Genomic DNA, 27,645 nt, shown 5'->3' on the forward strand with positions numbered 1-27,645 from the left:
AGATACCGGCACCTTTGACCCCTGTGTGTTTTTTCCCATTACAGCTTCAATGTTTGCTATTGGTTGTACGTTGCTATCATTCATATTTGCCAACTGAATGTGACCCTGTTGTTTGACCTTTTGTTCCAGGATACCGGAAAGCTCAATGTGGCGTATTTCAGGTTTGATATCAATGACAACTCGGGTGATCTGGACGCCAACCGCCCTGTGCCCTTCCGACTCACTCCCAACATCTCGGAGTTTCTCACCACCATCGGAGTGTCCGGCCCACTCACTGCCTCAATGATAGCTGTTGCCAGATGCTTTGCACAACCAAACTTTAAAGTAAGGCAATAGAGTGTCTTGTCTCTACCATCGTATTTTTTCCATGCTGCTAGTCTGTTAACAGGGCTAGAACTGCATCTGAATTTTCTGATAGGCCAAAAGATGGTGGATGGCTACCATTCTCTGAATGACAAGAGTTGAGCAATTTAAATTCCTTTCTGCAATCTGTTCCAATTGCCAGAGCCAGGAATGTAAAGGTGAAAAGTTCCAGTTTGGACTGCCAATACCACCTTAGAAGCTAAGAGCAGCAATAACAGCCTGAAACAACTGGAATTGAATGTGCTGAAGTTTTTGGGTCATTGCTCTGTGATTTGACTGCCATTATCAGAGTTTAATTCTCAACCTTCCTATTGGGACCTTGACTATTTTCAGCTGTGTATAACAAAATGGATTGCAGGAAAGGCAAAAACCTGCATTTCTACAATGCATTTCACAACCTCAGGATGTTCCAAAGCACTTCATGGATGATGAGGCACTTTTTGAAGTGTAGTCACTGCTGTAATGGAGGAAACACTGCAACCAATTTGAACACAGTAAGCTCCCACAAACAGCAATGTGACAATTACCAGATAATCTGTTTTACTGGTTTGGTTGAGGCGTAAAAATAGGCCAGGACACTGGGGAGAACTCCCCAGCTCTTCTTAAAAATAGTGCCATGGGATGTTTTTTATATTCACCTGAGAGGGCTCACAGAGCTTTTGGTTTAACATCTCATCTGAAAGACAGCACTTGGAGTAGTGCAGCAATTGCACAGTACTGCAGTGGAGTCCCAGCCTAGATTGCGCACTCAGACTCTGGAGTGAGACTTGAACTACAACCTTCTCATTCAGAGGCAAGGGTGTTGCCCACTGAGGCTAAGCTGCTATTTAAGTACTGCTACTGTTTGTAGTCAAGGTTACAGTAAAATCTGCTTTTGTAAACATTCCAGAGACCATTTTTTACACTTCCTTACTGAAATAGGTAAATGGTTTTAGTGTTGGCTTCACTTGGGATACAATCAGCCCTGGCGCTTCAGCTTATATATATTTAACATAGCTGTGCTATCTCTGTGATAAATGGGTTTCATTGAATTTTTAACCAGAATAAAATAAGACTGTATAGTAGCCAGGCCTGTCAGACACCTAACTTCTTTGATTAGCACGCTGTCCCATTTAATCTTCTCATCATTGAAGAATTCCGCTTTGATGGTTGGGTTAACAAACTGTCATAAACGATTCAGACCTGATGCCTGTTACAATTCCTGTAGTGCGTGATGTTCCTGCGCCTGGGGAAAGACGTTCGCACCGGCCTCTTGAGCTCCCCGCCTCGACCAAAATGTTTCTTCTCGTTTATCACGCACCCTTCCCCCCTCCCTCCCCCCACCCAAAAAAAAATCGCAAATGGCTAGATTTTCTGGTGGTTGCAGCATTAATCATGTTTATATGTTACTTAATATACGGCAAGTGAGCCAAGCTAAGAAGATGCGTGAATTGAGCAGGTATTCGGATCGCGAGCTAATTGAGGCACTGCTGAAGAAAACGCCTCACCTTGGGCCTCATTCTGGGGTAAACTCAATGTTCAACAGCTCTGAAATATTTCAAAGCCACAAAAGTAAATGGACGTTTCTGGCTAAAGTCTGCTTTCTTTTGCTTTTACTTCTATTCCCAGCAAGCCTGTTGTTGCAATCATTGCAACGATTTGTTTTTGCAGTCCAAGCCTTACAGCACTGAAGAAGGCCATTCAGCCTTTCGTGTATGTGTCAGCTCTTTGAAAGAATTATCCCAATTACTCTACCTCCCCTGCTGCTTCCCCACAGCTGTGCTAATTTCCCTTTTCCAGTATTTATCCAACCCCCTTTTCAGAGTTACTGTTGATTCTGTTTCCACTGTCCTTTTAGATATTGTATTCCAGATCATCACAATTGGCTGTTTTTTTTTAAATTTTTGTTAGTAAGGTTATAGTTAAGTTGCCTAATAACTATTTTGGAAAAGGAAACTCCAGTTCTCCCAGCTAGCTTTATGATTAAAATGCTGTTTTAGTGTGTGTGTTTTTTTTCCCCGCATCCAATCGATGAAAGAATATGACTTATTACGCTTGCTGTGTCAGGGACAGGTCCCCTGGTTATTCTGTTAATTATAGATAATTATCCAATTTTCTTCTCCGCGCAGGTTGATGGCATTCTGAAAGCTGTGTTGCGCGATGAAATAATTGCCTGGCACAAGAAGACTCAGGAGGACACCTCCTCGCCGCTCTCGGCAGCTGGCCAGCCTGAGAACATGGACAGCCAGCAGCTGGTCTCGCTGGTTCAGAAGGCAGTGACTGCAATTGTGACCCGGCTGCATAGCCTGGCTCAGTTCGAGGGCGGTGAGAGCAAAGTCAACACACTCGTCGCAGCCGCCAACAGCCTGGACAACCTCTGTCGCATGGACCCCGCCTGGCACCCTTGGCTGTGAGGCCTGAATATTTGAACCCTGATCGGGGGATGAGGGAAAGGGTGGATGGCTGTTGAGTGAAGATTAATTTTTTTATTGCAACAAGCAGTTATGGACACCCCGAATTCTGTGAATTATTTCCTTGCTGGGATTGAGCACCTCAGCTTTCAGTTTTCTGATGCTTTTGTTTATTTTGCATTGCTCTGTTAAATCATGCGTGACTTCTAGTTTTTAGATGGAACCATTGATTAAAACCTGTACGGGGAGAGTGATTAAAATAATAATACCTCAATATTTTTGACATTGTGGTAGGAGTAAATACTTCAGCAGTATTACAAGCTGCTGACTGTGATGGACCTTCAGAAAGCACAATGCTAAGCGTGCAAAATGCCCTCAGAAACTTATGCCAAGGGTGGGCCATGTTTCTCACTGTTGGAGGAACATTCAATGGCGTGGGAGCAGAGGGAGTGGTCTCTGCATGAGAGTGTTCATTAAAAGATATCATAAAAGATAAAAGAATAGAAAATATATCGGAGAGGTGTGGGGTGGGGAAGGAGCTGAAAGTTTAACATTGCACTGGTAAAGCAAAAACTTTACCATCAAGTGCCCAAATTAGTAACTGCATACTTGTGTCCCCTGACAGGGGTAATTGAGTCAAGAAATAATGCATGAGTGAGCCGAGTTATTCAGCGGTTTTAATTATGCACTACTCAGCATTGTTTGACAATTACTGCAGAATTCCTGCTTGGTTTTTAAAAAAAAATCCACTTACCGCAAAGTATTTCTATATAAACAGATGCCTTTTGCAGACTATGTCAGGGATAAGGGGGTGGGAGGGGGCAATGTGGATAGAGGTTTCTGTCACTGCAATCACAAGCAAGTACTGCACTTTTGTAAGATTTGGGAAGTATCGCGGTTTCGTGCGTGAAGTGTTTTTACTGTTTTGTACCATGCTCGAGAGTCACTGGTTCAAATTAGGAGAGATCCATTTCTCTGCATGAATTGAGTGCCAGCATTGATCTATCAAAGAGTAGAGTTTAGCCGACTGTATACAATAGCTGCTTTTATTTTATTTCTTTTCTATGTAGCGTTTTGGAAAGGGGGCCGTAACTGAAATTTAACAAGTAATTCATTTTACAACCTGTGTGAATTCTGAAATATAAGAATGAGTTTGGGCATTTGCCCCAGCCCCTTTTACACTATTTAAAATAGCTCCAGAAACGTTTTGTGGGCTTTTCAATGGGTATTGTAGACATCTTTTCAAAACCAATGTGTTTTTACTGATACAAGTCAGTTTTAGTCCTGTCCATCTTGTAGAAAGTCGATATCTCAGTGCGGCCAGTTATTTTTTGTAATTTATGAACTTTTTTATTTTTACTTTTTTTTAAAAATAATATTGACTGCTTTGCCAGCAATTATTTGGAGATTGTTCCATCATGTTGAAAAGAATTACATTTTGTACAGAACCTGTTTGCAAAAAATAAATCATTTTATAATGAAAACCATTTTCTCACTGTTGTTTGTCTGCTTCAAGGTTTTACTGATTATTGGGCACTCGCAGTTCATTTTGCAGAGGCGCTGCATCATGTGCAACTAAATAGGTTTTGTGGACATGCTCCATTCTTTCCCAAACGTACAACATTTAATTGTTCATCCCAACACACTGTTGTTGAATTCTGCCTCCATTTCAAACTCATGTAGCTGTCTTTGAATTGCGAGGCTGTTTATAAATGTAAGTCCTGCCGTAGCTTTCATCTTCCTTATAATTCACCCACGGTAGCATTTCATTTCCACTTCAGTACTGGGACGAGTAACATGATTTTTAAAAAATTAATTAATTAAACATGACCAGGTCAGGTCAATGACTAGGGAAGTGTAGATGGTACCCATCAATTATCCTTCTAAATGAGAGTGCACACTCCATAGTTTTTCAGATGCATATTTATGTGATGCATGTTTGTCAATTAGCAAAATAGTATTTTTTTTCATTTTTTGACCACTGCAATTACAAAGAAAAAAAATTGCATTTATATAGCACCTTTCACAACCTCAACATAACCTAAAGCTCTTTACAACCAATTACACACTTTTGAAGTGTAGCCACTGTTGTAATGTAGGAACTGTGACAGCCAATTTGCCCACAGCAAGCTCCTACAAACAGGCATGAGCTGATGACTAGATTTTTTTTAGAAATGTCTGTTGAGAAGTAATTATTGATCAGGACACTGGAGAACTATCCTGCTCTTCTTCAAAATAGTGCCATTGGATCTTTTATGCACACCTGAGAGGACAAACACTGCCTCCGGTAAATCCCATATGGAAAATGGCACCTCTGACAGTGCAACACTCCCTCAGTACTGAAGTGGAAGTGTCCGCATGGATCTTACGGTCAAGATTCTGGAGTGGGATTTGATGATTGGAACCCAATCATCCCTGATGCACGGTAAATTGTCAATGACCACATTGGGCTTTGCTGTGATGTCTCCTGGTGTTTCAACAGTGTGCCAGCACTTGCTGTCTCAAGCTGGGCTATGGAGAATGAGCACTTGGACAGGTAGTGGCAGAGTGTCTGTATCTGCGGAACTGCCCCAACATGAGGGAGAAACTTCAGCAGACAGTTGTAAGGGGAGAAACAAAACATTTCATGCTGATTTTTTTCTTTCAATCTATTCCCTACGTAATGGTATCAGCCCAGTCATGGAACGAGGAGATCATAAGGACTGAAACTGTTCGTATCTATACCAGTGGCTCCCGTTGATATGCTTGCCTTTGGGCTTTTTCCAGGTCTTCTGTCAAATGTGATTGACGTGTTGAATACATTGCTCTGTTGTATGAAAATCATCGAACTCCCTCAATAGCAGATTAATTCTAATTCATTCACAGTTCAGATGGTACTCCTTTTAAGGACAGATCAGACCCTGAATGCATTCTGAACACTAATCATAAAGTATAAAGAATAGTGCAATGCGTAGGTAGGCCATTTGGCCCATCAAATCTGCACCAGCTCTTTCGAAGAGCAATCCAATTAGCCCCATCTTTCCCCCACATCTCTGTAATTTTCTTAGAGGCAGGAATAGACCATATGGCCCCTCGAGTCTTCTCCACCATTCAATACAATAACGGCTAATCTTCTGCCTCAGCTCCATTTTCCCACCTCTTCACCATATCCTTTGATTTCCGGGAGACCAAAATCTGTCTCAGCTTTGAATATACTCAAAGGAGCATCTACAACCTCCTGGGTTAGAGAATTTGTGTGAAGAGGTTTCTCTTCATCTCATACCTAAGTGATATAAATGCATTGGAAGCAGTTCTGAGGAGGTTTACTAGACTAATACCTGGAATGGGTGGGTTATCTTATGAGGAAAGGCTGGACAGGCTAGGCTTGTATCTACTGGAGTTTAGAAGAGTAAGAGGCGACTTGATTGAAACATAAGATCCTGAGGGGTCTTGACAGGGTGGATGTGAGGAGGATGTTTCCTCTTGCGGAAGAATCTAGAACTGGAGTCGCCCATTTAAAACAGATATGAGGCAAAATCTTTTCACTGAGGGTTGTGTGTCTTTGGAACTTTCTTCCTGAAAAGGTGGTGGAAGCAGAGTGCGTATTTTTAAGGCAGAGGTGGATAGATTCTTGGTAAGCAAGCGGCTAAAGGGTTATCGGGGGAAGGTGGGATGCAGATTTCAGGTTACTATCAGATCAGCCATGATCTTATTAAGTGGCAGAGCAGGCTCATGGGTCTGAATGGCCTACTCCTGCTCCTTGTTCATACGATCAGCCCCTTATCCTGAGATTGTGGCCCAGTGTTCCAGAGTCCCCAGCCAAGGGAAACAACCTCAATGTCCACCCTGTCCAGCTGCTTCAAAATCTTGTATGTTTCAATGAGGTCACATCTCATTCTTCTAAACTCCGGAGAGTATAGGCTGCAGCGAGTGCAGGAGAGAAACAGTCTGTGATTGGAAGAGCAGTGTGAAGATGAGTGGCCATGGTGCATTTACTCTCTCGCCTGGCTCCCTAAAGGAGCACAGGGGTCAAGATGGAAGAGTGGGCCGGGGAGGCCGCGAGGAACAGCAGTCACAGCAACAGTGCCCACCTGGCCACCCTGCCCATGGTAACTGGAGTACCCGACAGAGCAGAGTGTGGAATCTCATCTTGGCACCTTCATAGCAGTGCTGAATTCCTCAGCGGTAAAATGTCCAAAAGCCTCCCAGGGCACGTGTGGGGGGTGTGTGAAGATGGAGAGCAGGAATCCAGAGGCTGGGTGTGCATCAGAGGCACACATCCTCCCCCTTCTCCCTCCCTCCATCCCCAAAAACCTATCCACAAAGCAGGCCAGGTGAGGAGGAAAATCCAGGCTGAAAGACAACACGTATCCACCACCGCCCCCCCCGACTTTCCTATGAATTCCGCCGAGGTCAGCATAGTGTGTGCAGCCAGAGGTGAATGCAAGGTTAGTGCTATTTAAACCCAACTGCTTAGCTTGGCCCTGGTCTCCACCCCTTCCTTCCCTGGTGATCAGGACTTGGGGCCTAGTCTGTCTCTCTAGCTCTGCATTAGTGAAAAGGAAAGAAAGCTTTTATTGGTTAGCCCTGCTGCTTGGCCCTTTTTAATGATCATTTTTATTCATTACTTTTTTAAAATGATCAACTTATTGCTTTGATATAGACATTTATTTTTTTTTTAAATTAAATGATGTGCCAAACCTTATCTTTCCAAATTTGTTAATTGGCTCCTAGAGCGAGAAAAAAATTGAAAAGTGGCCCCTCACGTGAAAAAGTTTAGACAACCCTGGTCAAGTGCCTCACGCTTTAGAAAATTGTATGATTGCTGTTATGTATAAATTTCACGGTTGTCTCAATAAATGATGAGCTATGCAATTCTGTACACCAAGAGAAGGCATTCAGCTCTTCGAACCTATTTTGCAATTAAATTACATAATGGCTGATTTGTATCCTGCCTCCATCTACCCACCTTCATTCTGCATCCCTTAATAACATTGCCAAACAAAAATCTACTAACCTCAATTTTTAAACTTTTCAGTTGACCTTCTCGCCTCAACATGTTTATGGGGTGGGGAAAGAGTTCCAGGTTTCCACTACCCTTTGTGTGGAGAAACCTTGAATGGTCTCGCTCTAATTTTAAGGTTTTGCCCATTTATTCTGGCCTCCAACCACCAGAGGAAATAGTTTCTCTCTAGCTAGCCCATCAGATACTTGATTCTTCTTAAACGCCTCAATTAGTTCACTCCTTAATCTTCTATACTCAAGGAAATACAAGCCTGGTCAATGCAACCTGTATTCGTAATTTAACCATTCCAGCTCTGCTGATTGATTGTTTTGGCCTTGCTCCCTTAATCAAGGCTCGTCAGCCTGTTCTGCCTTGCGTGCGTGTTTAGCATTTCAGAGCTATTCCTTTTTTAAAAAAAAAAATCTATTGCATGCCTGATCTTACACTAACTATCTTGGCTGTTTCTTCCTTGTATGTGCCCGGTTTTATTTTTATTCTAATGAATCTTGCCTAATCCTATAAACCCAGTTGCAGCATGGGTCACGCAAGTGTCTTAAACATTCTTCATTTCTGAGCGCAGCTTCATCTCAATACTTCAGAATCGATAAACTTCAAAACAAAAAAAAAACCTCTCCAGAAACTGAGGACCATGGCATGTTTTGACATAGTTGAGTTGCTGCTCAAGAATGTCAAAATATCTGTTTCTATGCGTGTTTGTAAAAATGGGCTCTCTCCAGGAGCTTCTGTTGAAGGGTACGTGTCTCCTAGATTGCTGTCCAGCATTAAGCAAATGATGGAACTCTTCTGTGGTGGTAATAGATTGCTTTGTGTGTTCAACCAGCGGCTGATTTAAATCAGAATAGATTTTCTTGTACATGGGCCAGTGTTTCATTGGTGAGGAGGGTCAATCATTGAAGAGATGGGTCAATTATTGTGGAGGATTAAATCTTTTGAAGCATTTTTTAAAGCAATTCATGACTGCCATTCTACTGCATTACTTCGTATCAAAACAATCCAGTTATCGTATACTCATGACTTCAGATAGAATCAGACATATTTATAGCTGGTAGAAAGAACACATATGAACTTATGTTGCCCCTGAAAGCAATTCCATGTAAAAAAATATTTTGACTTTGTTACTGAGCAATTTCTCTTCTGATTTTGAGACGCCTGAATTAGCTTGTCACTTAATAAACTGGAAAATCAGTGTAGACACTGACTGTCATGGGTCATGGAGCTCACCAGAGAAGCCTGGCTTGCTGAATGATGGATTGTCACCATGATTGGATTATCTGTCAGCTGCCATTGAGAACGAAGAAGAGAGAAATAATTAAGCTTAGAAGATAAGTAAGCAGGCCATTCAGCCCTTTGAGCCTGCTCTGTCATTCAATAAGATCATGTCAGGTCTTCCACCTAAACTCCACCTTCCCGTGCTATCCTCATATACCTTAATTCCCTTCATACCTAAAAATCTTTCAATCTCTGTCTTGAAAATACTCAACGACAAGGCATCCACAGCTTCCACAATAGAAAATTTCAAAGGCTCGCAACCCTATGAGTGAAGAAATTTCTCCTCATTTCAATCCTAAACGGCTGTCCTTATTCTGAGACTGTAATCCTCTAGTTCTAGATTCCCCAGCCCAGGGAGTAGATAAGGATCAAAGATAATACAGGAAGCTCTTGTAGTAAAGAACTCAGCGTGAAGCTGTACACTTGATGATAAATAATTGTTTTTAAACCTACATGACACGATTAAGCTGGTTAAAAAATTGACCTGCCTGTTCCTTTAAGAAACTTCTGGTGTAACTCACCTCGAATTTGCTGAATTACACTTCAAACAGTACTATGTTGACTGTAAAATACTCTGGGCTGTCCTTAGGTGAAGGGCGCTATATGAACGTAAGTCTTTCCTTTTCCTGCGATTTGCAGTGCTACCTCCGAGGACCAGTCTCACTTCTGAAGAAGCTCTGAAGGAGAGTCATACGGACTTGAAACGTTAACTTTGTCTTTCTCTCCGCAGATTCTGTCAGACCTGCTGAGGTTTTCCAGCAATTTTTGTTTTTGTTTCAGATTTCCAGCGTCGGCAGTATTTTGCATTTAACCTCACTTCTTTCTCTCACTCAGTGTTGTGTGCAGGTTTGCAGCTTAAGGAATAGTTAGCTCCCTAAATTTTCTTTAGGCGTTTGTTTATCTTGTACGTTGCCTCCTGAATTTCTGATCTCAGTGTTGTCAGTATATATTTTGTGACAACTGCAAAGAATCCATTAAACACTCCTTGCGCTTTTAGTTGTACCGTAAATAAGCACTCAAGTTGGAGTGTTAACGCAATGGCTGCTTTTATTTCAGACCCTGGTACATTTGGTCATGTCAGAACTATACCAGAGATAACACTGGAGCAGAAGTGCCACATGATGTTTGTTCCGTTTTGGGGGTTCTCTAGTGTTCAGCTACCAGCATTTAAATACAGCTCCATTCCCCAACTCTCTTCCTCCCACCCTCTGGAATTTCAAGGTGACAACAGCCATCAAACAGCTTAAAAACACACAAAAGAAATTCAACGATTTGATGTTTCTGTAAAGTGATTCAGCTGAGCAGAGATCACCAGATTCTCAGGTGTAAATGCTGCCAGTGAGCAAAGCTGACACCTCAGTTGGTAACCTCTCATAGAGAAGACATTATATGGTCAAATTGTCAAATGGCAATTTCTTACTGGTGTTGTACAGGATGTTCTCCTGGGATTGGGGCTCAGACAACTACTTGCATTGAACATAGCGAAACATCCAAAGTGCTTGTTAGCCGTGGCTCAGTGGGTAGCGCTCTCATCACTGAGTCAGATGGTTGTGGGTCAAGACCTGCTTGAGGACTTTAGCAGAAAGACCTAAAATGACACATCAGTGCTGAGGGAGTGCTGCACTGTCAGAGTTGCCATATTTTGGATGAGACATGAAACTGAGGCTTCGTCTGACTTCTCAGGTGGATGTAAAAGATCCCAGGGCACTACTTGGAAGAAGGACAGGGGAGTTCTCCTGGGTGTCCTGGCCAATATTTATCCCTTAATAAGCAACACAAAAATAGATTATTTGGTCATTATCTCATTGCTGTTTGTGGGAGTTTGTTGTGCACAATTTGGCTGCTACATTTCCTACATTAGAACAGGGGCTGTGCTTCAGAAGTATTTCATTGGCTGTAAAACACTTCGGGATGTTTGGTGATCATGAAAGATCATGAAAAAATAAATGCAATTTAGTTTTCATCTTAACAAGAGTATTATCAACAAAAATTTGATACCAAGCCAAGGAAGGAGCGATTAGGACAGATGGTCAGAAGCTTGGTCAAAGGGGTGAGTTTTAAGGAGATCTTAAATTGGGACGTGTTTGGCAGCGCACAAGGTTCAATACTGAATATTGGAAGTGGGTGTCTGAGCTTGGAAAGTCCATTTCCCAGCAATAATGTCCCTTACACATTCTTTTAGAATGAGAGAGAAAGGAACAATTGGATCAAGTTGAAATAGCTGGAACAGGATCAACAATCCCAGTCATGTAAATACCATTCTGTGGAAGGATAAAGCGCCTATAAACAGAACTTTGTCATCAACGAAGTTATATAAATTGGAAATATCTCCTTCCTTTCATTAGTTGACTCTGTAAAACAGAAATTAATCTTCATCCAGAATATTTCACTGGAAATTGCTGTGGTGAATTAAAAATCAGATATGTTTCACTGATTGAGGTTGATTAAATATATCAGTTCAGTAAATGCTGATGGACGCATCATTAGCATTAAATTTGTCATTAATTAACCACGTTCCTACATATTTAATTGTTGAATTTTAATCTGAAAGACCAATGGAATGTGCTTCTTGTCAAATAGTTGGATTGTTGCCTCAGAATTACATCGGCAAGTCCACAGATACTGTTAGAAAGGCCCATGGGAGCTCCCCTCCCTGGGTGCTGACTGAGCTGTCAAGTAATTCCAAGTGTTTTATTCAAATCAAGTCGGTTTTTGTTATTTTAGCGGCAAGAATCATTTATGTCGAGCTGCATTCGAAATGTAGAAGCAGCCGGTTAATGGAATACAGTTTTGCTAGTTAGGTGCATTTAGAAGAAAGTATTTCCAATTCTACATTGTGCGTTTCCATTGAGGGGGGAAAAGGCTCCAGCCTCTGAAAGTCCAATCCTCGGTGATTGGTCCAGTCCCGTTCTCCACACTCAATTCTTCACACTGATAAAGGTGTACCTCGGAGAAGTACATTTTTCACAGGAAAACGAGGTTCCATCGAGGTCACTCTTCTCCCATTCCCTGTCTTTCTAGGAGGTACTGACTGGAAACATCCACGATCTTATAGACCTACAGACCTCAAGCTTCTGTAAAGCTGCAAGGTTACTATCAAGGTTTGTTAGTAATCTCAGAACTGAAAGGCTACACCCATAAAGAAAAAATGTCTCGAAAAGAGAAGGCTGAGAAGTGACATTTTAGAGGCCTTTAAGACTATGAAAGGATTTGATAGGGTAAACGTAGAGAAGATACTTCTACCTACAGGGGAAGTCGGAACGAGGAGCATTAAAGTTGTCGCTAATAAATCCAATAGGAAATTCAGGAGGAATTTCTTTACCCAGAGAGTGGTGAGAATGCGGAACTCCCTACCACAAGGAGTAGTTGAAGTTAATAGAATAGATTAATTTAAGGAGGATTTAGATAAAACCTTAAAAGGATAGTGATACGGTTAGATGAAGGAGGGTGGGAGGAACCTCATATCTAAATACCAGCATAGATTAGTTGGGACAAATGGCCTATTTGTGTGCTGTAAATTCTATGTAGTTCTATTTAAGGACTCTTCTCTCAGTCACTGGGGCCAAGTTTCAGATTCCTATGAAAGATTTTTATCATAGCTTCTGCTGGTGAAGGTGGGTACTGACCCTGCCTTCAAGCGAGAGCTGGGCTGGTTACAGAGGGAGACACTGCACTGTACAGAAGGCAAATGAATTCACTTGGGTCCGTGTGATCTGGCAGTGGTTTTGATTGTTTCAGGGTTGTCAGAGAGAATTTTCCAGAGTATTTTTTCCCCCCCATTATTTGGTCTCTGATTTTGTGGGAAGGGGAGTAATGTTTAACCCGGCAATCACAGTGGTGTAACAGGCTGGTCTATTTCTGCCAGTCCGTTTCATGTCTGTATTATTAGGAATCCTAATAATCTAATCATTCTCTTTAAAAATTGAATGGACAGTTAAGGTGAGCTTTGATCTTGTTCTTCCTGTGGCAGTCTGAGCCAGGTTGTGTGAAACCCATGAGAGAACGCGATTGATAATGGGACCAATCTTCAGCACATCAGGAGGTCAGGGTGGATTATGAAGGTTTAATCATGGATCGGAGGCAGTGGTAAAGCACCTGAACATTACCCATCGATAGTATCCATAGTATTTCGAGAAAATGCCCCATAATATGTCTCAAGAATCCCCAAATGACAGATCTCGCAATAGCCTATAGTACGCCCTTGTAATGATTGAACTTCAGTCTGATGTCCCAGGGGTAAAGGGTTACACGGCAAGAGCTGTCAGGTATGTGACTGTATGAGAGTAAGTCATCCATTGTTCTCAGATAAAGGGAGAAGATTTAATTTTAGTGTGTGTGTGTGTGTGTGTGTGTGTGTGTGGAGAGGGAAAAGGACTCATTAATTCCAGGCTGGGTTTTTTGGAGGCTTCTTGTCAGTCATTGCGATAGATACCCAGCAGACACGGGCAGGCCACATCCAGCTGCTCACACCGCTAGCAGCAGATTTTCGATGAGATGTCTGCTCCTGTAAGTGGTCCTTCTCTTGGAGAGGCTGAACTGTGTGTGAAAATACAGCTGTACAAGTGTTGTCTGCTTGCAGTACATGAGGATCAGAATGCATTTCCGTGCAAATAATCGGTTCTGCCCAATAGGAATCTCATCATTTATTAAATTTGCAAAAAATGAACACAAGGGTTCTTCATGCATCCTGTACAAGGTGCTGTGCCCTCTGCTCAAAGTCATTTAGCACTGGAGGAAATGGCGTTGCTCAGTTTTCTACTGAGACTGTGTGATTTTGTCAAGGGCAGGCGGCATTAACAGGCTGGGGTATTTTCCATTCCTGGCTCTACGATGTCACACGGCCCCTCTCGATATCTTGAACAACGCCTCTAAATCTCTGTTTTAATTTTTAATTTAAAATTGAGCAACTAAAACACGTTGATTCCTTTAACCCTTTGCAACGCTCTAGGGATTTGGTGGGTTAATTTACAGGACGAGTAACCCAGAAACCTGAACTAATAATCCAGGGAACATAAATTCAAAATCCACTGTGGCAGCTTGGGGGATTCAGTCTAAAAAAATAATCCGAAAATTAAAAAGAGCAGTTATCAGTAAAAGTGCCCTTGCATGAAGCTGTTGGATTGTTGTTGATTCAATAATCCTTATCATTCAATAATCCTTATTATAAGCCTAGCGAGACACTCACTCACATCCAATCTCTTTTCTTCAGCAGTTCAGGAAGAAGACCCACCGACACCTTCTTGCTCCAATGGCGACTACCTGCTGCTTTGGAAACCTGCTCTCACTCATCAGTCTCCGAATTCCTCCCAGGCAAGGGTCAACAAAATCAAATGTAGAATAAGGCCCGGGAGTTAAAATGGCTGCATATGCCTTGGATTTTAAAAGACCATTAAGATCACAACGCCTCTTGACTAGGTAGTTGGCAAAAGAACATAGACGACTGAGGGGAGATTTAATAGAGGTGTATAAGCTTATGAGGTGCCGAGATAGAATGTATTGGAAAAAGCTAATTCCCATAGCAGAGAGGTCAATAACCAGGGGTATAGATTTTATTTTTACTCATTCTTCCATGGGATGTGGGCATCGCTGGCAAGGCAGCATTAATTGCCCATCCCTAATTGCCCTTGAGCTGAGTGGCTTACAAGGTCATTTCAGAGGGCAGTTAAGAGTCAACCACATTCCTGTGGGTCTGGAGTCACATGTAGGCCACAGCAGGTAAGCATGGCAGATTTCCTTCCCTCAAGGACAGGTATAGCTCACTGGTACAGCATTTGACTGCATCACAAGAGATCGCTGGCTCGAATCCAGATGTTGCCCCTTAAAATCAGGGGAGTTGAATAATCCTTTCATCCAGAGGGCGGTGGTTATCTGGAACTCACTGCCTGAAAGGGTGGTGAAGGCAGAAACCCTCAACCTATTTAAAAAGTACTTAGATATGCAGTTGAAGTGCCATAACCTACAGGACCATGGATGAAGATCTGGGACGTGGGATTAGGCAGAATCAATATTTGTCGCTTGGCACAGACATGATGGGCTGAATGGCCTCCTTTCCTTTCTAAGTTTCTAAGAACAAAGAGGAGATGAAGAGATCAGCAGAGTAATGATCTGGAATTCACGGTCTGGAAAGGAGGTGTTCAAGGCAGGTTCAACAGTAAATTCTCGAAAGGGAATTGGATCATTATTTGAAAATGAAAAAGTTGGGAGTGGTGGAAGTGGGGTAGATCTTTCAAAGAGCTGACACAGACACGACGAGCTGAATGGCCACTTCCTGTTCTGTATAATTGTATTTCCTGTTACCCCCAGGGACTCAAGCAAGTTGCACCTTTCGTGCAGTGCCTTTGGTTGGCATCACCCAACACTGTCTCTTAATTTTCATGTCCATTTGAATCGGATTTGCCTTTGTGAATCTTCGAATGGTGAGATTGTTGTGAGATGTGGCTTGTTGTTTAACCCTTCCACCTTGAACCCTCTGTATGATGCACTTCTTCAGCAGAGAGACAGATCTCACAGCTGGGCTGATCTTTATTCTGCTGACTCATTGACCTTCCTAGGCTGCAGTTTAATGGCGAGCACTCAGGGTAGTTTTAAAAGAACATCAAATGACAGAAGGGAACCTGAATCCCATTTAATTGTTAAAAAATGAGGAATTCTCCTAAATTGCTTACAGGTTCAATCCGATTCAATAAATCTTTATGAGAAAGGTGGGTAAACACAGCTCAGGGTGGAAGCAAGATCAGCGCGTGGGATATGGCAGGCAGATCCTTGTTTGTGTTTATACGATATGGGCATAGTCACATTGAAAAGGCAACAGAGTACTATGTTCATTATTGGGAGAGGGAGAACCATAAACAATGTGACAGAATCCTCTCATACTTTACTCCACATTGCCGATGATTTTAATTTGGCCGTATTTAGGTTGCAGCAATATTCATTTTGCTGCTGACCCTTTATGTCCAATGACAGTTCTGCCATGTTTGCTAAGGACAGTGTTGGGTTGTGATTTTGATGAGATACAACAGGAATGAGTTAATACAATGCCGAGGACAACACTTAAAGTTCCTTAACTCCAGTGGCGAACGTGCAACACTCGAATCTTCCTGAACGTGCCAAGATGTTCTTTGTTCTGATGTTTGGTTTGAGAATCGTGCCATACCTCAGATTACACTGGAGATATCGGGTTACAGAAGATCAGAGGGCACAAGGCAGCTGCATTTACTGGGAATTTAAAACAAATTGGGAGGCACTGTGCCCAAAATCAATCCTACACATCTGGTTTCCCTCTCCGCATGCTCATCCATGCGATGCTTTGCACACAAGTCCTAAGCAGGAAAATATTCCCCCTGTGTCTTTTTGGTTTCCTCCTGCAATGGTTCCACGTAACACCAGCAAATGTTAGAAAGAGAGAGTCAGTGTAGACTTCAGAGACACACAGACCACAGCAAGAAAAACTTGTGTTTGCGCCTTTCATGACACCAGGGCCTCTGAAAGTGTTTACGGTTGATGATTTACTTCTGAAGTGCAGTCATTGGCATAATGGGGAAACATGGCAGCCAGTTTGTGCTCAGCAAGCTCCCACAAACAGAAATCCAGATATTCTATTTGATTGAGGGGGTAAATATTGACCAGGACAATGCAGACGACTCCCCTGCTCTTTTTCAAAATTGCGATGTGAGATCTTTCAGCTGAGAGGGTGGAAAGGCCTTGGTTTAACATCTCAAGCAACTGACCTCTAACAGTGCAGCACTCCCTGCATTGGGAGTGTCAGCCTGGATTATTGTGCTTAAGCCTCTGGAGTGGGACTTGAATGTACAACTGCTGACTCAGAGGGGAGAGCACTACTGTAATAAACTTGGAATGCAGGGCAGGTTTCTTGTAAGAAACAGTAAACTTTTATTTACAGAATCCTGGTGAGGCTACAAACTTGTTCCAAGACCAAGCCTAGAAAACTCCACCCCTAAGATTCCCCACGGCTTAGGACTGAGTCGTCTGTACAGTCACATGATCCCCACAACAGTAAGAAAAGGTTTAACTTACAATTGCTTCATTCCTCCCCCTTTAATTTTGTTTTACCCTCTTGTTTACAAAAATATCCTACCATTTCATATACAATTACATACAGCTCATGCAATTATAAATTTAGTCTTCGAGGAGGTTTTCTGATTTGGGTTGAATGACGCAACTTTACAAATGGAGGTTTTTCCATTGGATCAATGTGATCAGGAACTGCAGCATCAGGGACATCCTTAGAAAATGGCTGTTCAGAATTATTTACTTCAACAGAGTCATCAGGTATGTCTGTTCTTTGTCGATCTGGCACCTCAGGGTCGAAGGTTCGACTTTAATTTCAGGTGGATTAACTGGTTATTGGAGTGTGCCTCGACTTCTGTGATGATCTCCGTGTTTCCTACCAATCTTGTTTTCCACTTCTACCTGGTAAGATAATGGTCCTGTTTGAGAGACGATTGTACCAGGATCCCATCTCGGTCCAGTTGCAAAATTTTGTACAAAAACTGACTCTCCCGCAGTAAACTCTCGACCTTTACTGTGAATATCATGATTTGCTTTCTCACCACTCTGGTTTCTCTCCACCTTCCCCTCTAAATTAGGGAATACTGGACTCAAGCTTGTAAGAAGTCGGCATTTCATTAGCAATTCAGATGTTGCTAAACCAATGGTTGCACGAGGAGTTGTGCGATAGCTGAAAAGAAATCTTGAAACTCGTGTTTCTAATGTTCCCTCTGATAGTTTCTTCTTGCCTGTTTTAAAGGTTTGTACTGCTCTTTCTGCTAACCATTGGGTAAGGGATGATACGGTGCTGTTCTGACATGTTTAATCCCATTTAGGTTCACCAGTCTTTGGAATTCAGTGCTAGTGAAAGCAGTACCATTGTCTGATACAATAACTTCAGGTAAACCATGAACACTGAAACTTTGGAGCAGTTTTTCAATGGTTGCAGATGATGTAGGTGATCTTACTTCGAACACATCCAACCACTTTGACTGTGTGTTGATGATCATAAGGAACATGGCACCTAGAAATGGACTTACATAGTCTATATGTAGTCTAACCCAGGGTTGACCAGGCCACTCGCACAGATGCAGAGGAGCTGAAACAGGTAACTTCTGCTGTTGCTGGCACTGGAGACAGTGTTTAATCATTTTTTCTATATCGTTGTCTATACCTGGTTACCAGATATAACTTTGTGTGAGCATCTTCACTTTTGAATACCAGGATGTGCACTATGAAATTCTTCCAGTAGTGGTTCTCTTCTTTGCAAAGGGCTGACCACTCTTGCTCCCCATAACAAGATACAATCTTGACAACTCAGTTCAGAATTACGGGCATAGAATGGTTTTAACCCTTCAGAGACTTGTGCGTTTTACCATCCTTGCAATACCTGTTCACGGACTCTTAATAAAATTGGATTCCGATTTGTCCAATTCTTTACCTGTCTCACGCAGACTGGTGAGGAGTCCAGGAAATTCAATACAAGTACTACCTCTTGAGGTACTGGAACATGTGTAATGCTACCTGGCAAAGGGTGATGGCTGAGGGATGGCTATATGCACAAAAGTGTACTCATATGCCAATATAATTAAAGCCCATCTCTGAATTCTAGCAAAGGTTATTGGTGGGATTGCCTTACCTTCACTAAATAAACCTAACAGTGGCTTGTGATCTGACGCTGTGGTGAAGTGTCCACCGTGCAAATATTGATGGGACTTCTTTACTCCAAATACGATAGATAAGCCTGCTTTTTCAATTTGTGAGTAACCTTTCTCGGTTGCAGAAAGGGTTCTGGATACATATCCTATCGATCTTTCAGATCCATCCTCCATCTTATGTGACTAAGCTGCTCCCACTCCGTAGGGAGATGCATCACAAGTGAGTATCAATTCCTTAGATGGGTCATAGTGCACTAGCAGACACGACGGGTGTAAAAGCTTCTTGACTCTTATGAAGGCTTCCTCTTGTTGTGCTTTCCAAGACCATCTGTGGTTCTTCTTCAATGATAAGTGTAAAGTGGCTAACACTGTGGATAGATTAGGCAAGAAGTGATCGTAATAGTTTACCATGTCCAAAAAAGACTTGAGCTCCATGACGTTGGTAGGAGAGGAGGCTTCCTGATTGCCCTGACTTTCTCCTCTAATTGGGCATCCACTCAATGACCCAAATACATGACTTCCTTTGTTTCAAAAGTGCACTTTTCCTTTTTCAAACGAACGCCAGCCTCCAAAAATATCTTCAGGACCCTTTCCAGGTTGGCCACATGTTCTGCTTCCATGGATCTTGTGATCAGGAAGTCGTCCAGTTATACTATAACTCGGGGAAGTCCTTGAAGTGGGCTTACCATGGATCTTTGGAAAACCGCAAAGGTAGATGACACACCGAAGGGTAGGTGTGTATATTGGTACAGGCCCTTGTGCGTGTTTATGGTGACATAACTTCTTGATGTATTGTCCAGCTCGAGCTGTTGATACGCATGATTCATGTCCAGTTTATTGTAGGATCTTCCTCCTGCAAGTTTAGCATACAGATCTTCAATCTTTGGGATTGGGTATTTGTCTAATTTTGTTTACCATTAATTTATAACCTCCGCAGATGCAAATGGTTTGGTCCGGTCTCTTCACAGGGACTATGGGTACTACCCACTCTGGGCTGGCTGTATTATTCCTAACTTCTCCAAACGACATAATTGCACGTCTATCTTTTTCTTTAGAGCGTAAGGCACAGGTCTTGTCTTAAAAAACCCGGGCTGTTGCTTCAGAGTCCACAGAGTATGTTTTAGTTTGTAGGCCTTTGATTTTCCCCAACTCTGTCATACTTTTTTAATAGCTCAGGAATTCCTCGTGTTCTGACCTGAAGAATTTCTGACCAGTGTAGTTTGACTTCATTCAACCAATCACGGCCCAGAAGGCTAGGACCTTCTCCAGTTACAGCAATTATTGGCAGCTGGGCTCTCTGTTGCCTGTAGGATACAGGTACAGAGGTGACGCCTTTCACCTGCATTGCTTCTCCTGTTTACATTTTTAGCTGAGCAGCACTTTGCACCAAACTCAATGAGCAGAATTTTGAGGTTGGCGAGCGGGCCTGGTCGTCAGGCCTGGGATTGGCCAGGAAACGGCCTGCTGCCCACGATGGGCCCCTGACCGTGATTTCACGCTGGTGGGCCAATTAAGGCCGCCGAGTGTGAACGGCGGCTCCTCACTGGTCGGGAAGGGCCGAGGGGGTGGTGGGGGTGGGGGGGGGGTGGGAGGGGTGGGGTGGTGGCGGGAGGCAGGGGGGTGAGGTCCTGTCGGATGCCAGGTCCAATGGCGACCCGGCGGTCAGCTTAGAAATGGCCCAGGCAGCCCCAGGATGGCTGCCACAGAGGAACATCTGCTCTCTGCATTGTCAAAATTCAAGTGATGGAGTCGAGTGCAGCTGGACACGGCAGGAGGGAGGGCAGGTCAGGTGGGCTCTCGCAACCCCCTCCACCCCCACTTTTCCCATGAGTGCCTCGCTGTCCTCCAGGAGGAGTCGGCTGCCAAAAGGGACACCCTTGTCCCCAGACATGGGAGGAGGAGGCTACTGCGCCTCGCAAAGAGGGCATGGGAGGAGGTGGCAGTGCTGGTGAGCAGCCATGGCATGGTGCAGTGCACATGGGTGCAGAGCCGGAAGAGGTTCAATGACCTGCTGCGCTCAGGAATGGGTGAGTACCGTGTTGGCATGGATCAGTGTGCAGAAGTTTTAAAGTGTGGCCGTTCCCCCTGTGGAGTTCAGGGGTGTTAGAGTTTGAGAGCCAACTGTCAATGACACTGGAGCTGGCCAAGGGGGTGAGCCCTGGCTGCTTGGACTGAGTGTCTTGCGGTTCGAGGGCCACGACTCGGCTGAGCCCTGTGAGGTGTTCCTCAGCTGGAGCTGGCCAGGTTGCAATGGCACTGCAGGTAGAGAGTGGACTAACCAATGCTCCTCTGTCCTTTCAGGAGAAGATGAGCTATAACCAAGCCGAGAGGACACATATAGACGGAGGCCCGCCCAGCCTGCTGCTGCTCTCCCGGTTCAAGCAAGATGCCCTAGAGCTCGAGAGCTGGCACGCTCCCCGTGCAACCAGGTGTAGAGAGGCGGGGGTGTCAGACGAAGGTAAGAGTGCAGAGCACAGAGGTGAGAGTTTCAGATTGTGTAACCATTCGAGTGTAGTCTCTTCATTGATGGGAGCTTCGAACCTGGAGACCCCATTGATCATTGAAAGATGATGGCACCATGATGCAGATCACCCTTGTCTCACCAGGGTGCCTGGCTTGTGCAATGACAGTGTGATGACTTTAACTAATGACATGTCCTCCTTCTCCCTTTTAGATTCACCAGCACACACTCGCTCTCTGGACCCTGAAGGGCTGCCCCTGACGCCGGAGGACCACCAGGCTTCGCTTGCACCTGCGCCACACCCGCTCTCTGAACCAGGCACCAGCGCAGATACCAGCAACTCGGTGGACATTAGATCAGTGGCTAGAATGTCGGTGCACATTGGAGAGGGCAATTCACACTCGCTTGAGGTGCAGGCGGAGGCAGAGAGTGCCCAGGGCGCCGGCAGTTGGAGGAGGGCTGCTGGGGACCAGGATGATGCTCAGTCGAAGGCAGATGATGAACCTCTGGAGTCGTCCATTAGGCGGCAGGTGCTGGATATCCAGTGGGATGTGCGAGAGGATCTGATGGAGATTCATGAGGGTCTACGTGCCGTGGTCTCCGTTATGGAGAAGTCCATGTGGAGCGTGAGCACTGTCTCCTCCATTGAGAAAGTGGCGACCCTCATGGAGTGGCCGCTCCAGGGACAGAATGAGGGGTTCCTGGGGCTGCACTCGGACCTGCAAGCCCTCACACAGGTAATGGCCTCAGGTGGTCAGTGCCAGTGTAGGAGATGGATGAGGCACCCAGTATCCCATCCATCAGTGGTGAACAGGGAGGTCCAGAGTGGCCTCACTTTGGCACACAAGCTGCTTGTTGTCTCTGCGGGCTCCTCTCAGGGCGCTCTGGACGACGGCAGCAGCTCCTCCACCCCTCTGCTAGTGACCGTGGAATCTGATGAGGGTGCAATGACTGAGGAGATGCCAGCTGTGGCACTGGCTGATCCCTCCCAGGCTGGGCCAGCACAGGCTCCACTGGCCAGAGGACGACCGCCAAGGTCTCGAGCTTAAATAACGCGTAATGACGTCAGGTGAGCGTCCCAAGTCATCGTGCACTCGCGTTATTTCGCTCGGCGAGCGGGTGCCGGAGCCGCGCCCGCCATTAATTAAGAGACCAGTTAAGGCCATTAAAAAGTCAACTGACGCCGATATTTTGTTGTCCATGCAATTTTGTGCTTGTTGCATGGGCAAAACAGGCAGGCGACCAGCCGATAATTTCAAAAACCTCATCCATGGGTGGGATAAAAAGGGTCAGACGCATTGCCAGTGTGAGTGGTGGGCAGTTTGGTAGATAGTTTGCTGCAGGTGACTTATTTGTATATGGCAGCTTCATCTCTTCTTGGGGCTTCATTCTTAACATATCCAGGCCTCATTTTAGGACTCCTTGGTGTTTCCAAGGCCCCCGAAGGATTCAGACCGTATGGGCCCTTCAAGGTATAAGGCAGCTTTCCGTTACCCTGGTAATGGGGATTATAGTCTCTGCTGGTGGCACCTCCTCTCAGGAGGAAGAGAGGGGCAGAAGGGAGAGGAGGCCACATGTCCTTATGCAGCTTCTAGGGGAGGGACCTGTGGGAGGAGAGGCGCAGGCACAAGGGGATCAGGGGAAGCAGAAAGTCCAAGGCGGAAGCCACAGAAGACACCAATATCCTGCTGCCAGGGTTTACGATGCAGCTACCTCAACATGTCCGAGGTGCAATGCTGAAGGAGGCTCCGCCTCTCAAGGGAGACAGTGACCTCCTATTGTCCAATGATTGGGCCTGAGATCAGCTCTGACTGTATGGACGGACACCCCATGACAGTGTCTCTGAAGGTCACAGTGGCCCTCAACTTCTATGCCTCTGGCTCTTTCCAGGGCTCAGTGGAGGATCTGTGTGGAATCTCCCAATCAGCTGTCCACAGTTGCATCAAGCTGGTGACAGAAGCTCTGTTCAGGCAGGTACTGACATTTATTCTTTACCATACGGACGAGGCCAGCCAGGCTGAGTGAGCCAGAGGCTTTGCAGCGAATGCTGGGTTCCCCCATGTCCAGGGTGCAATCGACTGCTCACATGTGGCCATCAAGGCGCCAGCGGGTCAGCCGGGTGCCTTCATCAACAGGAAGGGATTCGACTCTCTGAATGTGCAGATAGTGTATGACCACAGGATGCAGATTCTGCAAGTCTGTGCAAGGTACCCTGACAGCTCCCATGACGCTTACATCCTCAGACACTCCCAGGCGCCGAGGCTCCTTAGTGCTCCAGCCCAAGTGGATGGGTGGCTGCTGGGTGACTAGGGTTATCCGTTGAAAAAGTGGCTTATGATGCCTCTCTGCCACCCAAGAACAGAGGCAGAGCAGCGTTACAATACGAGTCATACCTCCATGAGGGCGGTGATAGAGAGGACCACAGGTCTTCTCAAGATGCGCTTCCGATGCCTGTACTGTTCAGGGGGAGCGCTACAATACCCCCCAGGGTGAGTGTCAGTGATCGTGGTTGCATGCTGTGCTCTCCACAATCTGGCACTGGCAAGGGGGGGACCCACTGGAGGAAGAGGATCTTGACACAGCTGCACAGGCCACAGATGATGAGTCCAGTAGTGAATCAGAAGAGGAGAACGGTGAGGAGAACACTGAGGACAGGGAGCCAGACCTTGGTTACCTCCAGGGAGGGAGGGACACCTTGATCCATCGTTCCTTCAGCTAGGCTACCAAAGATCTGCTTCCACCTCACACCAGGGCTGCCACCTCCATCCCGGAGTCTGAAATGACCCTTTCATTTACACCTAAAGTCCACTCAATGCCTGTGCAATAAAGTATCCAGCCACTCACGTCCAGCATTACATACTGGCGTACCCTGCACCAGAAAGGAAAATGGTGAAGCATACTCAGGCCATCAGAACCAAAGCAAATTTAATGTTATTGTCACATTGAAAGCATAATGACATTACCATTACTGGTGTTGATGTTCACACCAGCAGACATATAAACTGAACATGAATGAGGAGAAAATCACTCGTGAACTGTCCCTCTCGTGTTCATGGGGCCTTGAACTTATGTTTGCGAGTGTTACATCTTGGTGTCCACCCCTCGCTGGCACCGGCATTGGAAGCAGCCTGCTGACTCTGCTGTCCTATTGGCCTTGATCACCTTGTGGTCTTGATCCGCCCGCACTCCGAGCGAATAATTCTGCCCAGTGGTTGGGTACCTTCCCTGGGGTATTTAAAGATGTGTTCACCCACCACTGTGGTCGATGCTCCTGTCAACTTCCATGACCAGAGGTTTTCAATTTACTTGAAGGGTAACAGTGATTGGTTCAGTTTTCCTTCAGATTGTCTGGGGAATAAATGTCAGTATCAGATTCTCCTGTTTAATCTATATTGTGCACTTCATTTAACTTCACCTGTTGTCTGAATGGCTGCCTGGATCTAGTCCTGCGCTGTTTTATTAGAAGCCCTTTGTTGTGATAGTAGTGGCATTCTGCCTCTTCAAACCTGCAGACTTAGGGTCCATGATTACCCGCATATTGGTAACACTTTAACTTCTGAGTTACTGGTGAGTTGCTTCCAGTGTTTCTTTATCTTTTTCTAGCAGTGGGGACCGTGTCCCGTTTCGCTGGTCTTTGCCCCACGCCCAGTTGCAGGTTCCTGCCCTAACTGCAGAACGGCGCCATCTTGCACACTCTGTATAGCCTGCGAGTCCCTCTCAGCGCTTTCCATTGCTAGCGCTATCTCCATGGCGCGCTTCAGGTCTGTCTCAACTTCTGCAAAGCACACAATGCTGAATGGCGTCGTCGTTTATACCGCAAACCAAACGATCTCGCAACGTCGTTTAAAGTATCACCGAAGTCACGGCGCTCCGTTAACTGTTTTGACTTCGCGATGTACGTTGCAATCGACTCAGCGGGGGCCCTTACTCAAGAGCTGAACTTGAGTCTTTGCATGATCACCGAGGGTTTAAGCTGAAAATGTCCCTCCACAAGGTCCACTAGCTTGGTGAAGGCTCTGGAACTTGGCATGTTCGGAGCCGTCAAACTACGGATTAGGTTAGACGTCCTGCTCTGGCAGACCCTGAGGAGGATTGCCTTCTGTTTCTCCTCCCACCGTTATTTTGTTCTCAGTGAAGTAGAAACTTAGGGCGGGATTTTTACCTATTGTTGGGTGGGCCTGGAAGCGGTTATGAAACTGACCGCCGCCCGCGATCGGGCCCCATGTGACTTGGTGCTGGTTGGTTAATTACCGGACAGCCAGCGTGAATCGCGCGCCACAACGCTGAGCATCGCCGGGGTGGGGGTGGGAGGAGGGCGAGTGCGTAAGGTTGCGCCTGCGTGGGGTGCGTGCACTGAACGCTCCCTGAGGGTACAGAGCTGCCTCAGGGAGCTGGAGAATTTTAAAAACACAAAGAAAGAATTTTAAAATGTTAGATACATGTCCCCACATGTGACTCTGTCACATGGGCAGGGACATGTAACAAATGAGATTCGAACATTTTTGTTGTATTCTTAATTCCTCATCCCGCCCGTGGATGAGGTTTCATAAAAATTCCAAAGGCCGCCTGGCCGATTCACCTGTCCGCCAACCGTAAGGTTGGACGGGCAGCGAAAAATTGCATTTAGTTATTACTTTAATGGCCTTAATGGGCCTATTAATTGTTGGTGGGCACTCTGCCGACTCCCGCTTGCGCCCACTGACCGGGATCTTGCGTGAGTGTGCGATGACGTCGGGACGCTTGCCCGACATCATCGCGCGTCATTTTGCACTCGAGCTGGTCAGGCACGTGCCTGCCCACTCAGCGAAAATTTCTGCCCCTAGTCCCTCTACGTACTGACTCCAGTCCTCAACGGATGAGTCGCCTGGGTCAGTTCTGCTGAAGAGAGGCGGTGCTGGTGAGTCTACTTTTTTCTTCCCTCAAAAACCGAAATACTCACAGTCGCGAGGCGAGGGGCTGGATCGGCGCTATTTATCCCCGTTGCCAATTGTAATAAACTTGGAATACAGGGCAGGTTTCTTGTAAGAAACAGTAAACTTTATTTACAGAGCTTCTGATGAAGCTTTATGCTTGTTCCAAGACCAAGGTTAGAAAACTCCGCCCCTAAGATTCCCTGCGCTTAGGGCTGATTCGCCTGCGCAGTCACATGATCCCCCATAACAGTACGAAAAGGTTTAACTTACAATTACTACAACTACCAAATAAACCACCCCTGACAGCCTGAGCCATTGGTGGTAAGAGCATTGGAAAGTTTACCACGTCTTCCTTCTGGGCAAAACAGAAGGAATTTAAAATGTGAAACACATTGGGCCTTCAGACTCAGAATGGATCCAAACTCTCGATCTTTGCAAATCCATCCCAGCATGACATTCCTGGGGAAAAAGTGAGTTTTTCCTGGACATGGAAGTAGGTCATGGTTTGGTTTTGAGAGCTGCTTTTGGGAGGGGTGAGCTGCTCTTTTGACCAGTGCTGATTGATGCTGCAGGATACAAACTGTCTGTTTTCATTGGACACTTGATTATTTTTCCTTTTTCCAGTGACAGATTGTGTAAAAGATGATTCTTCCATTTGCCAAATCAGCAAAGAAACACATCTAGTGAACAGGCTAAATATCTGTCAGCCTCCAGTCTGATGCATGCAGCATGAGAGAATTGGAGAAAGAGACTGAGAAAGAATGCAGAACGCCATTTTATGTTCATCTTTCCAGGAGACAGAAACACTATCTTATTGCTCACTTGTCTTTTAGTTTTTGCTTCTTTCATCCCTTGCAATTCTTTCCTTGCACTAAACCTTCCAGGACAGGTTCACCACTACCCATCATCCTTTGTGCCCTATGACCTCTTGTAACCTCTTAACCTTTTCCCTCTGATCTCCTGTTACCTCCTGCCTAATGTGCCTGGCCTCCTGCCCTGTGTCCTCTGACTACCTGCAAACTCCTGTCCTGTGCCCTCTGACCTGCAATCTCCTGCTCTGACCCCTCTGATCTCCCTTTAATAGCAACATAGGAATTGCTGGATGAGAAAAGACCAAGGTCCATCTTGGCCACCTTCTACCATCTTGGATGCAACAATAATGGAGGTTTGACTCCTTTCTACAGGAAGGAGAAGGCTGAAGGATGACCTGATCCAAAGTCTTTAAGATTATGGAAGGGTTCAATAGCTTAGACCTAGAGAAGATTTATTTTCTTACGGGGTAGTCCGACACTAGGGGCTGTAATATAAGACAGTCACTGATAAATTCAATAAAGGATTCAGGACAGGCTCCTTTACCCAGAGCGTGCTTAGAATGTGGAACTCATTACCAGAAAGGAGTAGTCGAGGCAAATTGTGTATCACATTTAAGGGAAATCGAGATAAACACATGAAGGAGGGAGGATTAAAAGGATTGTAGATAGGATGAGAAAAATAAGGTATGAGGAGGCTTGTGTGGAGCATAAACACCAGCATGAGTGTGCTGGGCTGAATGGCCTGTTTGTGCACCGCATACTCTATG

At 45.1% G+C, this 27,645-nt stretch overlaps 1 protein-coding gene across 4 annotated transcripts in view; it reads left to right on the top strand.

Annotated features, from left to right (window-relative positions):
* trrap (transformation/transcription domain-associated protein) overlaps positions 1 to 4,237 on the top strand; it is a 212,335-nt gene extending 208,098 nt beyond the window's left edge. For all 4 annotated transcript variants that reach the window (XM_078558868.1, XM_078558870.1, XM_078558869.1 and 1 more), the window contains 2 exons: positions 130 to 324; positions 2,472 to 4,237. In XM_078558868.1, the coding sequence (XP_078414994.1) occupies positions 130 to 324; positions 2,472 to 2,756 (480 nt within the window). In that variant the 3' untranslated portion in view covers positions 2,757 to 4,237. The remainder of the gene's footprint in view (positions 1 to 129; positions 325 to 2,471) is intronic.
* Positions 4,238 to 27,645: the final 23,408 nt, after the last annotated feature.

The sequence above is a fragment of the Cetorhinus maximus genome, chromosome 15 (assembly GCF_964194155.1).
Source record: "Cetorhinus maximus chromosome 15, sCetMax3.hap1.1, whole genome shotgun sequence".
Classification (NCBI taxonomy): Eukaryota; Metazoa; Chordata; class Chondrichthyes; order Lamniformes; family Cetorhinidae; genus Cetorhinus; species Cetorhinus maximus.